This window comes from Erithacus rubecula (genome assembly GCF_903797595.1).
Source record: "Erithacus rubecula genome assembly, chromosome: 4".
Lineage (NCBI taxonomy): Eukaryota > Metazoa > Chordata > Aves > Passeriformes > Muscicapidae > Erithacus > Erithacus rubecula.
Genome location: NC_136686.1, coordinates 1,712,837 through 1,729,102, shown reverse-complemented (window position 1 = coordinate 1,729,102; position 16,266 = coordinate 1,712,837). Strand labels below are relative to the sequence as shown.

The window sequence follows — 16,266 nt, the reverse complement described above, 5'->3', positions numbered from 1 at the left end:
AGGTCAGGGGGAGATGTCTATGAATAATGGGCAAGGGCAAGGTCTATAAATACTTGTGGGAAGGGAGGGAAAGCTAATGCATAGGTCAGCATCATCACAGAAACAGAGAGGTATAAACTTGGCCTGGAAATTAAAAGAAAGCTATTGATCATAAAAACAACTGGCTCAGGAAGAAATGTTGGAGTTGATAACAGGGATGAGACATAAAGCATTAATAATCTCACTGGCCAGCCACAGTGTGATAAGGGTAGGAAATTGCCCATTTTTATGAGCATTAGATCCTTTTGTCTGCCTTTTACTCTTCAAATGAGCATTTCTCTGTTACTCCCCATAGGTACAGAACATAATGCAGAAATTACAGCAAAAGGTGCATTCCCAGCCAGGGAAGGGAAATGAACTTAGATTATAGCAGTGCCCTTAACAACACACTTGAGCTTTTGTTCAGCCAGGCAGTTGGATCAGACAATCACTGTAGGGCTCTTTCAACTGGAATAGTCTTTTCTATCTTAGGAAATAAACAAGAGTGTTACAGAAATTAAAGGTTGAAAGCAAACATTGCTTATTACTTGTGGTCACTCCCAACTATCTCAAGTACCAAATACTGCAGAGTTTTCTGGTTTGCCCCAGGAAATAAGAATTTTTTCACTGCAGTTAGCTAGATCTTTTGAGTCAATGGAAAAAAAAACCCCACATGATAATTTTTGGGGTGTATATATGGGAAATGACAGGGGAGTAGTGGAGAGTAGATATGGATTTTACTGGTAGCTCCCAGTGTAATAAGAAACAAATAGTTTACATTTCTCAGTCCTCAATTTGGAGAAAACTAAGCTTTCTTAATAGCAGCATTTGTTTCTATTCATGTAAACTAATAGCAAATATATAGATAATCAATTGTTTACTGCCAGTGTGAGCAACTAGAGAGAGAGTAGTTTTCAGAAGTTGAAGACCCCAGATGGTTCTGTGCTGTTAATGCTCTCCAGGAGCACTGTATGGATTCCCAGGAAAGCATCTACAGTCATGCTGTGGTGCTACCACCACCCTGGTCATTACCAGTTTACAGAGCTGTGCTCTGGCTGACTGAGCCTGAAAGCAGAAGTTGGAGAAAATATTTGATTTCAGTGCTTTTCTTCTCCAGATATGCCAGCAGCAGCCTGTTGGTGTTGTCACTGGGAAAGTCACAAGTGACCTGCAGTCTCTCGTGTTCCTTCTTGCTGCATTAAAAGCATTTTGGAAAAGGGTCATGCTGGCTGGTGCTCACATACAGGATGTAATGGAATAAGAGATTGTGGAAATTACACAGTTAGAGTCCAAGGTCCAGAACTGAATCATCAGCCAGTGGAAATCTGGACTGCCCTATGGGACAGATCCTGGCCTGTGGGCAGCACAGGAGCAGAGCAGTGCCTCAGTCCTGTCCAGCCCTGCTGGGCAGTCATTGTTTCACACTGCAGTCTGTGAGCTCTGCCTGTTAACCAAGTGCACACTGATGTGTTGCACAAAAAGTGCATCAAACAAAGGGAATGCTCCTGCCCCCTCCCCAGGCTACTTTCTCTGCCAGATATCCTCAGCTGAACCTCCCAGCTATCTGCCTCAGACCCCCAGATATCCTTGCAGAGGAATGGCCTTTATCCAAAGGAGGATGGAATTAAAAAGACTTAAACAGAACAGTCCTTGAGGATGAAAGGCAAGGAGAGATGTGTGCTCGATACTAGGAGCAAATTCTGCTGATGGCATCTTTACATTTAGGTTGGTTGTAATCTCTGACTAATTCGTACCAAGTCTTTTCATGTCCCCAACAGTGCAGCTGTATTTGAGGAGACTGGAAGTGATGGCTGCCATCTTCTTCCAGGAGCTGCTTGCCAAAGCCTCAGGGAGAGGAGGCTAAATCCCAGAACCACCTCCACCTCTTTCCTCTAGCTGATTTCCTAACAGATTTTCGTTGGCTCCAGGCACGGAGCTTGGCATGGTGTTTGCTGAGAGGGGCATGCTGCGGGTTCCAGGGCTGCAGGGAAATCTCTATCTGGGTAATTGAAACTGCTCCGTGTTTACTGTGAGTCAATGTCCAGCCAAGAGGGGATGGTGCTGCCTGGTTACTATTTATAACTTATGTAACAATATGTGCAATTGGTATTATCTGATATCCTCTGCTGAACTGAAAGTTCAGTGTTGAGAGTTTTGGTTTTGCCATTCTCTGCCTACATTTTTGATTACTTCTCAAGATTCTGGTATATTTTGTAGCTTGAGAAAATGCAAACTCTTTATTCTGTCTATTTGTCAAGACTGAGCCAAAATGTTGAACTACTTATTTGCTTGCAATGCATTCCTGTCTCCTGGTAGAAGCTTTCCTTGTGCCTGTGAGGAAAATGAACGATGGGGAAGCATTAGGCACAGCAGATTGTGTAACAGAGACAAACTTTCATTAAGTTGATAGATTTCATCAGTTGTCATTTGATGTCATTGTCTCAGTTTGTTAGTTTGCTAGTTGCTAAGGGTTTTATTTTGCTTTGCTTTTTAAAATTATAATCCTTACTAAGGATTGTGGGCATGTGCAAAGGGTTGGTATTCTTATCTTGGAAAGAGGATTTACATGAGTAAATTTATCAAAGGTAAATACTAAACTTAAGTTTAACATACTGCCAAGAACTACAAAATGTAAGCATAGTAAGAGTATTTTGAGGAAAGGATGATAAAGACTTTCTTTGCCTCTGAAATGAAAGTTACGTCTACAGAAGTGCAGCCTGGGAGAGGTTATAGAGGAGGTTTGTGAGTTGTGTGGAATAGACCTCAACCAAATGATCTAATTTATGAAATAAATTATAGGATTAATGTGTGGGTGTGTTTTCTTCCCGTGACAAATTGGGATTTAACATTGTGTCCATTGAACATGTTCAGTATCTCTTCTGCTACCTAGAAGCCCCATGCCTTTAGAGTCTGATAAATAAAATTTACTGTAAAAATGAGATGTAACTCCATAGTGAATCTGACCAAAAAGATAAGCCATGATGGAAAGTAGTCTCCTGATTCCTTTCAAATCCTGCTTGGTGCCCTGTTCAGACTCTGCTCACTCAGTAGTGCTCCTGCTGAGGTGTGTAATTCTCCACCTCTGCAAAGCCAAATGAAATTACTTCATTGTGTATTATGGTCTGATCTAGTAACTGATGTTGGAGGACAGTACATGGCTGTGGAGCCTGCAGGGTGTTCAGAAATCCTGATCTAACCTGGATTGAGTTCATTGTCATTGCCATTTCTGATTTTAGGTGTATAGACAGCCTGCAGAGCACATATTTTCATGCATAACTTGGAAGGAGAAAGGAAGGCTGGGGCAGTGGTCTGAGTGACAGGAGCAGGGTACAGCCATGAGTGGCCATAAACACACTGTGGGGTTTCCTTTGGCAGCAGTGAAGCTTGGGGGTGTCACCCTGCCCTGTGGGATCTTGGGCCTTATTGGCCATGCATGGGCTGGGGACAGGGGCAGGTTGGAGCATCAAATAACTGGGATGCAGAGTGACCTGATCTGCAGGTGAGTCTTTGAGATGCTGTTCCAGGCTGGACTTGTCTTGTCAAGGGAAAGGAGGTGCCAGTTCTGGAGGTCTGGGTTTAAGGTCTGATTTTTTGTAGGTGTTCTTTTGATTTTGTGTGTCTCTTTTATGTGGTAGTTATACAAGCTAATGTTGCACCCATGGGTTATAGCATGATCTCAACCCTTCCTGAACTAGAATAAAAACTTGGATTTGTTAGGGTTTTTTTAAAAGTTCAGTAGTCTCTAAATGGTGGTTTGCTGGTTGGAGAAATCTTTACATCTCTTTTGTTCAGATGTCTGTTTACTTAGGTTTCTTGGCTCCCAAAAGAGTCTTGCAAGATGTGTATAGGGAAGAAGATTGCAAAATTTTGAACTTCCTCTGTTTTCTCCTATCAGTCTTCTTCCACAGAAAATGGTTATACATCCACTAAATAGCCTGTAATACGTTTGAACTGCTCTGTGCAGGGGATTTCTGACGTCGTACCTGGTGGACTGTGTAAAAATGGTGAAATTAGGAATCTTCTAATCCTGTTTTCTAACTCCCTTGTCGTCCACCACTTCCTTTCAGGAAGTGCCTGCCTCTTTTCCACACCCATTACAGCTGAGAGTTGGAAGCAGCATAAATAAAACTTGCTTTAGCATGTTCATTTTTTACTGTAAGTGGAATTTTTTTTGTAAGAGTCTGGATTTGCCAAACCACAGAGGGGTGAGCCCTGGATTGAAAGTCTAGGCATCATATCTGCTGTGATTAAAATAAATGCTGTCACAAATGACCAGTCTTTGAGCTTGCTTCTGGAGTGCTAAATATTTCTCTTAATGACTAATGAAAATGAAGGGGGCTTTGATAAATTCAGTCTTGTTTGGATCCCGTGACTCTAGGTGATAAGTAATCTTTGACCTATATAAGGGGAAATTACAGAGTCAGTGAGCTTGGAAAAGATCTCTGAGATCACCAAGTCCAACCTCTGACCAGACACCACCATGGCACTGCCACGTCCAGTCTTACCTTAAACACCTCCAGGGACAGCAACTCCACCAGCTCCCTGGGCAGCTGTTCCATGACCCTTTCCTTGAAGAAATTCCTCCTGATGCCCAGTCTGAACCTCCCCTGGCACAGCTCAAGGCTGTCTACTTCTTCCCTGGGAGAAGAGGCTGGCCCCCACCTGGCTGCATCTCCTTTTGGGTGGTTGTAGGGAGAGATAAGATCACTTGTGAGCTTCCTTTTCTCCAGGCTAAACAACCCCAGCTCCCTCCAATTTGTGCTTCAGACCCTTCACTGGCTTTGTTCCCTTCTCTGGCTAATTAGGTAATGAGAGAGAACTGGAGCACATTAAGTGGAGGCAATTGCATATAGGACAAAGCAAGCACATACTACAGAGGGTGCTAGACCTTTTAATTTTTTTGCATCTCTGAACCATTTTACATGCTCAACAAAGACTGGTAAGTTTTATCTTCTTGTTACTTGCAGATCTTATGGTTGCATCTGTCTCTTTGTTCCTGATTATCTTTTCTCCTTTGTGATCATTGCAGTCTGTGTTTTGGTGCTAGTTTCTGGCAGATAGAAACTTTCACTTATACAAATTTTTGCAAATGTGTTGATGTGAGTTTCATTACAGAATATCTGAGACTTTTTTTTCCAAGATCACAAGCTCTATTTGTTTCCTTCCTGTGCCATGGAATGGTTTGGGATGATCAGTGCACTGGCAGAATCTGGAGACCTCAGAGGACTTGGCTCACTGGACTGCAGAGGTTGTTAAGTGTGTTTGTAGCCTTCAGTCTTCATTCTGCTCAGAGTTTCTAATTGGGGCAGAACAGTGTTCTTGTTCTTGAATGTTCAGCAAAGCTTTTCTCAAAAAAGCTGGTGTTTCTGGTGTTTCTTGTGGCATACACAGCTTAGAAAAGTGAATGGGTCCATGTCCTGATATATCTTGCTGTGCTAAGGCAACCAATTTGTTTTATCCCCATTTTTTTTTATCCCCATAGAAATAAAGTTTTGTGGAAGTGTAATTCTGGTAATTTTAGGAGTCTTTATTTTCTTTTGTTTTTTAAATAGGCACTTTCCTAGGGTTGTTAGTGTTTGCAGAACTCTGGGGAAATCCAGCTTGTAAAACTGGGTGGGAGCTAACTTTAGGATTTGTTTCTGTGTTGAAATGTAACATCAGGAACAGCTTCAAAGCACTTCAGGTAAGAGAATTTAACTGTGTTGCTCTGTAACATCGTGGTGTGGTAATGACACTTATCCAGCTGGCTTACTATTATTCCCTTATCATTCTCTGAGGGTACAGCTACCTATTTCTTGGTATAGTTTTCTTTTTTTCCCCATCCAACAAAAAGCATTGATCTGTTTCTCCATCTCTTTCTTTGTTACTGTTCATTCAGTGTAGGGAGTGCTGTGATCAAAGGCTTGTATATGACAGCAGCAGCAAAGAATGCTTTTTGAGTTCTCATAGATAAAAGGTTGTGTTTTGTAGGTCAAATGCTCTCAGTAGTTGTGTTGTGGCATTGAAGAAATGGTTAGTCATAAGCAATGTACACATTTTTCCTTCTGTACCTTGATGTGAATTTGGGAACCAAAATGTTTTCTGTAACTGATTCTGTATTTGTGTGTTTCCATGTTCATTTCTATAGTTAGCATTTCTTCTTAAGTCAGTACTGGGTTGAGTTTTTCTTGACATGAGTGTTCTGTGAACTCTTTGGGTATGTGCTAGGAGCAGCTTCTTGTCCTTTCAGTCACGTTCATATTTGGCTTCTCTTTCTCCCACTTTTGGCCTAGCTTGGGAGGGAGGCTAGACAGGCAAGAAGTGAGACCCAAGAGACTCTTCCATGTGGTGGGCAGAAGTTTAATGAGTGCATTAAAACATGGATTTTTGACAGCTTATTTGCTTGAGTTTTGAATGTTAGGAACAGGAGCAGATCTAAATCCCATCTTAAAACATTCTGTGGACAGTGCTGACGTGCCCCTTTTCCATCTGGTGTAAAAGGGAAGCTGCAAACAATGGCAACCACGCCTTTGTCCTCCTGCTTTCCCCTTCTTGCTCTGTGTAATATGGAGCTAAAACAGTTGCCTGTTTTGGCTTGAGCTTTTCTTGTCAAAATTGCTTTTTTTTTTTTTTTTTTTTTGCTAGCTGTTCCACAGTCTTACCATTGCCCTAAAGCTGCAGGTTTTGATACCTGTGTTCACTTAGAAAGTCATTAATATATTGTAGAAAATCTGTTTATTTTGCAATTTTAGCTAAAAGTAAAAGAAATTAAATCTGGGAAATGCAAACAGAGCTTTTTCATTTGTTGGAATAAAGATTTTTTTTGTGTGTGGCTTCCTAAAGAAGGAAGGCTTATGGGATTGAGCCATTTGTTCATCTGCTTTTCAGTTCATCCTTAATAACTTTTGAACAATTTCATCCAGATTCAATGAGGAGTGAGGCTCAAAGGCAATTGGTTTCCTACAAGAAAACTGGAGGCTGGGTGGAGGAGAGAGACAAAAATAGGTGTCCCCATGTCTGTAGCATAAGCTTAACTATAATCTGTGCTTAGGCTTTTGCTAGCCAGGTTGCAAGTGTGTCCTGGCTGCTTGGGTACTGCAGTCATCTCTGAGTTTCCAGAGCATGTTACTGAGCCTTGTTCAGGCACCAGCTACAGAAGGGGCTGTGAAAGGGAGGCAAGGGCATGGGGGATGTTGTTGGACAGTAGTTCTATAATCACAGACCCATTTGCTTTCCAGTCCATATGATATTGCCACCTCTTCTTGATGCCTGACTCCTCAGAGGTTTGTCTGTCAAGGGTGCATCTGTGGTGTCTGCCTGGCTGTGAAATAACTCAAATGGAAGAAAGCATTTCCATTGTGCTCAGAGAAACTCAGCATTTTGAATTGCAGCTGGGCAGTTACTTTGGCAAATGTTTTATTCACTCCTGGTTTAGGCTAGAAAGAACAAGCTGTGAATGTAGATGGAATTAACTCAATAATTTCTGATGGGAAAAAAAAAGAGATGGCTGAAAAATACATCCCTGTAGTAGTCTACTTTTTTCCTGGACTCAAGTCATTGCTTGAATGAACACTTTGAACAAAATTAGGATGGAAATGTAGAGGGGGTAGTGACTCACATAATGGGGGTTTATTTGTGTGAAATATATAACTCCTGCATTTGCAACACTTACTGCAGAACTTCAATTTGTACAACCAAATTCCTTATGTGTAGAATTTGCAAAATCTCCTCTTATCTCTTGCCTTTGGCAGAAGTAGGGCACTGGGCTTTCTTTCTCGTGTATGCATTTGATAAAATATTCATATTCCTGCATCTGTGGTGACTGTGTGGAGGAACCACCACCTGGAATTATTCACTCCCTACATCTCTGTGTTTTTCCTTGGTTGCTTTTGTCCTGGGCGAGTACTGGAGATCCTGAGGGTGCTTGGAGCCATGAGTCAGTGACAACCTCCTGCTATTATTGTAAATAGCAACGCTACCACTGTTCTTGCATGCGTTTTTCCACGGGCTTTGTCCTTCTCGCCCGCCGCCGCAGCCAAGGAATTCACCGAGCATCTGAGTCAGCAATCAGCTGCCTCGAGACAAAACACGCAGGATGCTGCAGACTTGCAGAACAGCCGGCAAGGCACACAAGTACCCTGGAAACCTGGCAAATAATTCCTGCCTGCCCTTGCTTTCCTCCTGTAATTTCCATGTTCTCTGACGTGTTGCTCGCGGGTTCCAAGGGCTCGGGGTGTTTACATCAGGAATGCGGAGTTCTAGGGAGTGACCTAATGTGGTGACTGAAGCCTCGGTGTTTCACCTGTGGGCATAACTGATTTCCCAGGCTGTGAAACGGGATTTGGGCACAGCTGCCTTTCTAAGGTGCCCTTTGGAATGTGCTGGCTCAAACGATCAGCTTTCTGCAGTTTTGGCTGCTTGCTTGGCAAACCTTGGACACACAGCAGTAAGTTTCTACAGTGAAAGGAGGCTGGGTTTTAACTTTGGGATCCTTGGGCAGTGCCAAAACAATGCTGCTTCAATTCCTTGGTGAAAAACTACAGGAGAAGCAAGAGTAAGAAATTATCCCTGTCCTTACACTGTGGTATATCAGCAGTGGAATGTGGACTAACAGTCCTAAATTGTGACTCTGCTTAAATTAGGTCGTGTAACTTCTATTGCTTTTTCTGAAGAAGTCTGTCTCCAAAGCACTGGTGTAAAGTGAGTGTTTGGGTGGTAGAGTGGGGGTGCAAGAAGTTGGGTGGAACATAGGAGTATTCAGCTTGGAATGCTGTGCTGATTAATGAGGCATATGACTTTAGACTGTAGGTATTTTATTGTGTTTGCATGACACAGAGACACTGAAATAACTCCATCAGCGTTAGAGGTGTCTTGTTGGAGTGCATTATAATATTCTTCTTGAGAACAAAAGAGGAGACACAAACCTTCAGTATCTAGTGGAGAGGGAATTTTTACAAGGACATGAGTGATAGGACAAGTGGGAGTGTCTTCAAACTGTTATAGGGCAGGTTTAGATTGGGTATTGGGAAAAAGTTCTTTACTGTGAGGGTGCTGAGACACTAGCACAGACGGCCCAGGGAAGCTGTGGATGCCACATCCCTGGAAGTGCTCAAGATCAGGTTAGTAGATGGAGCTTTGAGCAGCTTGCTCTAGTGGGAGGTGTCCCTGCCCATGGCAAGGGCATTGGACTTAGGTGACCTTTAAGGTCCCTTTCAAACCAAACTGTTTTAGGGTTAGACTTAAACCTCTGTAGTAGTGCATGGTTTCCCTGAGGAAGGCTGAACCATATTTCCAGCTTCACAACAATGAAGTTAAGATGGAACATGAGTGAAGCAGTTCCTGTTTGCTTAGTGAGCAGTCCTGATATGGACATGGGCATCACTATCAGCCAGTTGGAAAAACAGCTTCATGGGTACTGAGTCCTCTAAGGTGGTTGTACTAATAAAGTTAGAATTGCATTCTGCACTATAACCCATTGATGTACTTTGACTTCTGTAGAACCTTTTATTTTTAAAAGCTGCCAGTCTGTGGATATATGTGAAGGTCTCCTTTGCTGTTTCCAAACATAAACATGTGAGGCTGAAAAGCGGGAGTGCCCAAATAAACTACTGGAGAGCTGTTCATATGGGAGGGGAAGAGACATGAGCTGTAATGTTTGACTTGGCTTCCTGTCTGCTGGAAGCAGGAAAAGAGCTGGTGAGAATCTAAGAAGTTTATCCAAGTCCACATATTTCCCTTTTTACCTTAATAGCCTTTGCAAAAAAAGCAAAGGGCAAAAAACACCTCACAAGTGCTTTCACTTCCATAGTTTGTGCATATGTTCCCATGCTGCCTTTGTGTCTGTAGGCAAACAGAACCATTCTTTCTCAGCAAGTAGGGTAATGTAGTGTATATACTTAGTGTTATGTATAAAAGAAAGAAAAAGGTTTATTGCATATAAAAGAGAGAGGAAGAGAAGATAGCCTTCAAACAACATCTCTAATCATGGCCTATATAAAAAAATCCATTCTGTAGGTCTCCAGCCTGCTTCTGAGGGATCCCAGAAGTGAGCAGTAGAGCTCATGGGAGCCCATCTGCCCCAGCAGATTAAAGTAGACCTCAGCTACCACTTAAACTTTTGTATGGGTCTGCATATCAAAAGAAGTCAAAAACAAGAGAATAGAGGGATTAGTATAGGAATTATTATATTTTAGCAGGCCTGTGCACCAGCCACATTCCACTCTTATGCTCCTCATTTACTGACTGAAATATGTGTATAGGCTTTAGGTAAGGGAAATGTTTATACTGCTTGATGCAACAAAGACAGGCTTCCTTTTTTTCAGCCTTGACATATTTTCCTAAGAAATTGATAGTTTTAAGATCACAGTAACCATCACTGTGCAAAAACCACTCTTGGCTATCAGCTTGTGCTGTGCCATCCTCTCTCATCTCTGTTTGAGATGAGATATATGTCTTTTTAGAATGAAGGCATCAAAGCCTATTTTACTGATGGAGCACCAACTCTTGAAATGGTTTGTGGCAGTAATGTTTTTAAGACCATCCCATAACCATTGCTGAGGTGTCACATGGTAACTGTGACACAGAAGGTCTGCCTGTTCTGTTTTACAACCTCTGCCCTCTTCCAGACCTCGTGTAACATCTGCCTGTTTACTTGTAACTTCTCTGCTCTTCCTGCAGTGTGAATTTTGATAAAACTTCCAAGACACCGGTTCAGGTTAAAGGATTTTGTGATTTAACAGAGATGTGAGATGTGCTGCTGTCTGCAGTGAGGCTCAGTGGACTCTGGAAGCCTCTGCTTCAGTCAGCTTGGGCAGAAATCATTGGGATATCAATTAGCTGAGAACTGACTAGGAATCTGGGCTCTCAGTTCAGCAGGCTTAGACAAATTTTGGAACGAAAAAGAAAGAGCAAGTTCATTTACACTTTTTTCTTTTTATTTTCTAGGTTAATAATGCTTGTAAGCCAGAGGTGAAAGTGGCTCAGCGGAGCAGCATCAGGAAATCTGGCAGACTGGAAGAGCACAGCTGCCTCCCTGGGCAGCTGCCACGTGTGAAGCATGGAGGAGAGTAAAAACGAGAAGGTGAACCAGGCTCATGTTCTCTTCGACAGATTTGTCCAGGCTTCCACTTGCAAGGGGACTCTGAAGGCTTTCCAGGAGCTCTGTGACTACCTGGAGCTAAAGCCCAAGGACTATCGTTCCTTCTATCACAAACTCAAGTCCAAGCTCAATTACTGGAAAGCCAAAGCCTTGTGGGCCAAGTTGGATAAAAGAGGCAGCCATAAGGACTACAAGAAGGGGAAAGCATGCGCCAACACGAAGGTAAGGGTTCAGTCCCCATGGCCCAGGCAGCTGTTACCCAGTCCCTCTGGAACACACACTAGAAAGGTGTGGATGTGGGAGGAGAGTGCCTGGTGTCACTGTAAACCATGGGAAGTTTCAGGAATGTTGTCACTATTTTAACATGTGATCAGCAATCAGGAATTCCTTTGGCAACACCAGATGTGATTGCCCGCCTGAATGTTTGTGTTTTATTTAGGAGAAGCAGCCAGCAGGTTCTTCACATGGTAAGTTTTTGTGGCATCAGTCCTACAGATAGATGGCTTGGAAAATCTTAATTGGTAAACCTTTAATCTTGGTTATCTTCTTTTTGCATTTTGACAGTAACAGGAATGTGTGCTGTTGGAATCTAGGATGCAAAATATGCGTGTTTGGAAATTTCAAGTTTTAATTTGAAAATTCTCATGACTCAAGAAAACTGAACTTTCAACTTGACAAAACAGACTCTTTCCCATTATTTAGAAAGTAATCATCTAGATTCTATGTTCAAAGAAAAAAATATGCATGGAAACTCATGCAAATTCTTTTTAAAAGGTTGGTATGTGTGGTATTTAGTGCAGGAATTCCTGCTCTTACACACACACGTACACGGAGCATTTTATTTTTTTTTAACCTGAATTATTGTGAGCTGGCATTTAAGTGCTGCACCCTTTGGACAGTGCAGTTTGAAAGCAGTTCTTTATGTCATTTTTTGAAGTGTGAATAGGATAGGTTGGTTTTGTAAGCAATCAAGCAGTCTTTTTTTTTCAGAACAGACCAATAGTGCAGAATAGGATAAAATTAGAACAGGGTTCTGTCCTCCTTCATTGAGGACAATAGATGCTGCTCTTTCTCTTGAATAGTCACCTTTTGAGAGAAGGAACTACTTTAATTGGAAGAATTAATGACTTATTCCTCAGTATAGAATTAAGGGTGAAATATATCTTGTTTGGACAATGTAATTTAAGATCTGTGGACTTATATTTTCCCCCAGCTGAATATTAGAAAGTTATGTTAGTTTCTTAAATGTTTATCTTGTTTTACTTTCCAGTGGCCATTTTCATTTGGATGGAGGCATTCATAATGAATTACTATAGTAACACTTGGTAAACACATTTGTTATAAACTCATTCATTTATAATGATTACTATAGTAACATTCTGAAAATCAAACTATTGGATATTGTTGGTAGTCACAACAACATCCCAAAAATCCAACTGTTAAAGTTTGCATTTTTCAGGTGACATAAGAAAGGAAGGATTTACCAGAAGATAAATGTAGTAGGTTTTGTGTATGCTTAGGAATAAGCCTTGCAAGTGCTATGAGCATCATGGGAAAAATTCAAAATTTCCTGCAAAATTGATTGCCCTGTGCATTCATTAGATTCAGGAATTGCTCTTACTTTGAATGAAGCATAATATGTTGGACTGAACTAGGGTGTTTAAGTCTGTGAAATGAAGATGGTTTATGTTTTTATGACAGAGAAAAGAGGGAAAGATGGGTTCAATAATAGAGATGAAACATTAAAGAAGGGATTTAATGGGCAGGTAAGTGGATAGGCTTGATTGTGAGAGCATATGAAAAACCAGATGTGAGTGGAGGGTGACATCCAGCTATGAAGGGCATTCAGAAAATTGAGTGTGGCATTTACATTGATGAGAAGTGGTGAACTGAGTTTGGAAGGACATTAGGGCTCCATTTGGTTGTGATGGGCTTGAATTAACAACGAGGCAGCCACGAGGAAATCTACCTCAGAAAGGTAGAGGCTTTAGCTTGGCCAAAATGCTCTTGAGTTGAAGTTCTGTGAATTGGCAGCTCTGACAAAGGTGATTAAACCAGTGTCTCTGAGTGAGGTGATGCAAAGACAGTTTATGGAGGAAGATCACATGTGAGATCATGGGTGAAGCCCCCTGGGAAGGGGCAGTGAGAGGAATGACAGTCCTCCAGAATCCTTCAGATGGGCTCTGAAAGAATAACTGGAGACCCAGGGGAGTACTGAGGCTCAAATGTCATCAGAAAAGAGTGTGCTTTGAATAGATACATGTAACCAAGTGTCTTTAAAAGAGCTCTTCATGTGGGGCTGTCCCTCATTGAATGATGAGAGAGAAACCTCAGAACTTGATGGTGTTGGTGTGAAGGGTCACGGTGATGGCAGTGGGCAGTGACTGCAGTGGATATATTTTTTAAACTTTTAAAAATATTTCTCTTTTAATGTATATTTCTCTTAATTTCTTGTTTCCTATCCAAATAGTATGTGCCATTAAATGTTTAAATGTAGTTCCTAAGAGATAATCATAGCTGCTCAAAGCAGAGGCCTTCTGAGAACTGAGTCATGTCTGATTTGATGTTTCCTAACTCACTTAGCTTTATATTCCTAATGTTTAATGTAATTTTCAAACTGCTGATTAAAAGGTACAGAAATTTAAGTGGGCATGTGGAGATAATAGAATTTAAAATAAAGATTAGGGTTTTGTCCATGCCAGAACAGAAGTCAGTCATTTCTTTAGAAAGCCTGGCTTCTGTACACTTGAACATAAACCCTTCTGAAGTTTTCATACTTTGTATGATAGCTCTTAATTGCCCATTTAAAAATTGTTCAGGGATGAGGTGCTGTGCCTGGAATTGGGCAGTTTGTGTACGTGGCCAGCATCCAGGCTAACCAAAATTCAGATAATCAGAGTTGTAGGAGGCATCCAGGATGTGATTGTTGGTTCAAATGTAAATAGTTACAATTAGTGCTCTCTCTTCATTGGCTATACAGAGAATACAACATTTCAGTTTGCATTTGATGTTCCATTACCATGGCATTGTTACTGGAAACTTAATATAATCTGTCTGAAGGATCTTGAGCAAGAAGTGTTTTGGAAGGGTGAGACAGCTTCAGTGCAGGGAGTTGCAGAATTGCTTGGAGTCACTGAGGGGAAAGGGGACAAGGAATAACAGTAGCTGCCTTTATTTGGCTGTACTTGGCATCTCATGGAGTTACTGCTGACTGGGAGTATCAGAAGTTGAGTTTTTATGAAAAAGCATTAGAGGTGGAAAATAATATTTTATATTTTTAATTGTGTTTAGAATTTATATTTTGTAACGATTCCATGTTTTTGCAATAGTATTTAAAAAAGGCAACTTTGACCATAAATTCCTTACCCTGAGTGTTTTACATTTAGAACATCTAGACTCTCAAACATATCCTAAATTCTTTTTGCCACATCCTGCTATAATGGATGGATAGAGGAAGGATAGAGAGAAGGGAACCTTTTAATTTCCTGTGACAAAACTGCAGTAAACTGAAACTAAAAACTAGTTTATAATTTCATGAAACCTGAGTTTGAATGGTCTGATTTTAGTACAATTGCAACAAAGTACTATTGTGTACATACATGATAAATATTTTGTATGTGGAAATTTGTCAAAGAATTTGTCAAGAAAGTCACCCAATTTAGGATGTTGTTGATGTTTATTGAAATCCAGGCTCTTTGAAGATTGTAGTTGTCAGCAAAACAAACTTGTTACCTGGGTAAGTATGATATGCTGAGCTAATTTTCTGAAAAGTTTAAAAAAAGAAAGACAAGGTGTTGTTTGGGAGTTACACTTAGCTACAAAGAAAGCAGGATTAAATTGGAGGAATATAGTAGGTCCTAACTGAGGATCCCGTGTACCAAATTACAAGATGGACAGCTGTTCAATATACAGTTTTATTTAGGTATTTATCAGCTCAGAGCTTGGGTGTGCCTTTTGTTGCAAATGCTTTCAGTTTCCTGCAGCCACTAAAGAAGCAGTGGTGTTATTATTCCCTTCCTTTCCTCTAGACTTGGATCTCTGCCCTCAGATTTATGGGACTTGTTATCTTACTCATTAGTCTTACGTGGAATTTACATGCCAGTAGCTGTGTCATTGCTGCTGTCACTTGTACTGGTTTTCCATCATTCAGCTTTACCTTTGCTGTTTCATGATGCTTGCAGAGTTTATGGCCCAGTCAATAAATGGTGAGAATGTGGCCACTTGTAAAAATTGTCAGATGAGGATGACCACTGAACACAAAGCTTTGCTTTTTGGAATTGGTTGTTTATCAGAACACTGGCTCATGGTTAAATTTTGGCATAATTAAGAATTTCTCAAAGAGCTTTCTTGTGCAGCCAAAAGTATCTGGAAAAGAATCACATGGCAGCAGCAGCCAGCTATGTACCAAGGTCTTTATTCCGTGCCTCTGGTTTGCTTGGTAGAAATCAAAGTACAATAACGATATGATGGATTGGACTGTGTACTGTATTTGTGTGACTGCACATACCAACACTTTCTCTGTGGACCTCAGCTTCTGTGGGTCACAAGTGTCTCCTCACTATCTTGGGTTTTTAATCAGAATTATTTTTGCTGCATCAGAAGGTACTTCAGTGCTAGACACGCACGTATTTCACGTTCTCAAGCTGTTTATTGGTGTCTGGAGTTTGTGAGTAGAGTGGAAAAAGATAAGAGAAAGTGAGAGCTTTCATAGAACAAAGGTAGGGTTGGAGGAATGTGTCTGGCCACACAAAGGTTGGTTTATGTGATGCTCACTTCCCTGAAGTCTCCTTTGCTGCAGTAGTAGAAGCAGCAAAGCACCAAGAAAGGCATAATTTGTAATGCTCTGACTTGGCTACTCTGTATTATTCTGTTATTCTAAATGATGAAGTTTATGAAAACATTAGTGTCCTGTGTTTATCTGCTGTGGTGTTGCAATGCTACTGAAGATTTTCTTAAGAAAGGCCAGCTCAGAGTTTGGAAGACGAGAGGAAAACTTGTCATTGGTTTTGTTTTAGTTTTCTGGAGGTTGTTTAGGGTTTGTTTTGTTTTGAAGAAAAGAAGAGTGTGAGAGGAAGAAGCCTTCAGAAATGTTGTTGTTATCCAGGTACTTAGATATCTTGGAGAGTATGACTTGGCAGCTCTTCTTACAGCAATGGTTGCAAGCACACAGT

The 16,266-nt window shown here is 41.1% G+C and overlaps 2 protein-coding genes across 26 annotated transcripts in view; one reads left to right on the top strand and one right to left on the bottom strand.

Annotated features, from left to right (window-relative positions):
* Nucleotides 1-16,266, top strand: part of MICAL3 (microtubule associated monooxygenase, calponin and LIM domain containing 3) — a 165,062-nt gene that overhangs the window by 52,304 nt on the left and 96,492 nt on the right. For all 25 annotated transcript variants that reach the window (XM_079304036.1, XM_079304039.1, XM_079304037.1 and 22 more), the window contains exon 2: nt 10,942-11,317. In XM_079304036.1, the coding sequence (XP_079160162.1) occupies nt 11,054-11,317 (264 nt within the window). In that variant the 5' untranslated portion in view covers nt 10,942-11,053. The remainder of the gene's footprint in view (nt 1-10,941; nt 11,318-16,266) is intronic.
* TUBA8 (tubulin alpha 8) overlaps nt 1-16,266 on the bottom strand; it is a 96,536-nt gene that overhangs the window by 67,259 nt on the left and 13,011 nt on the right. The window lies entirely within an intron of this gene.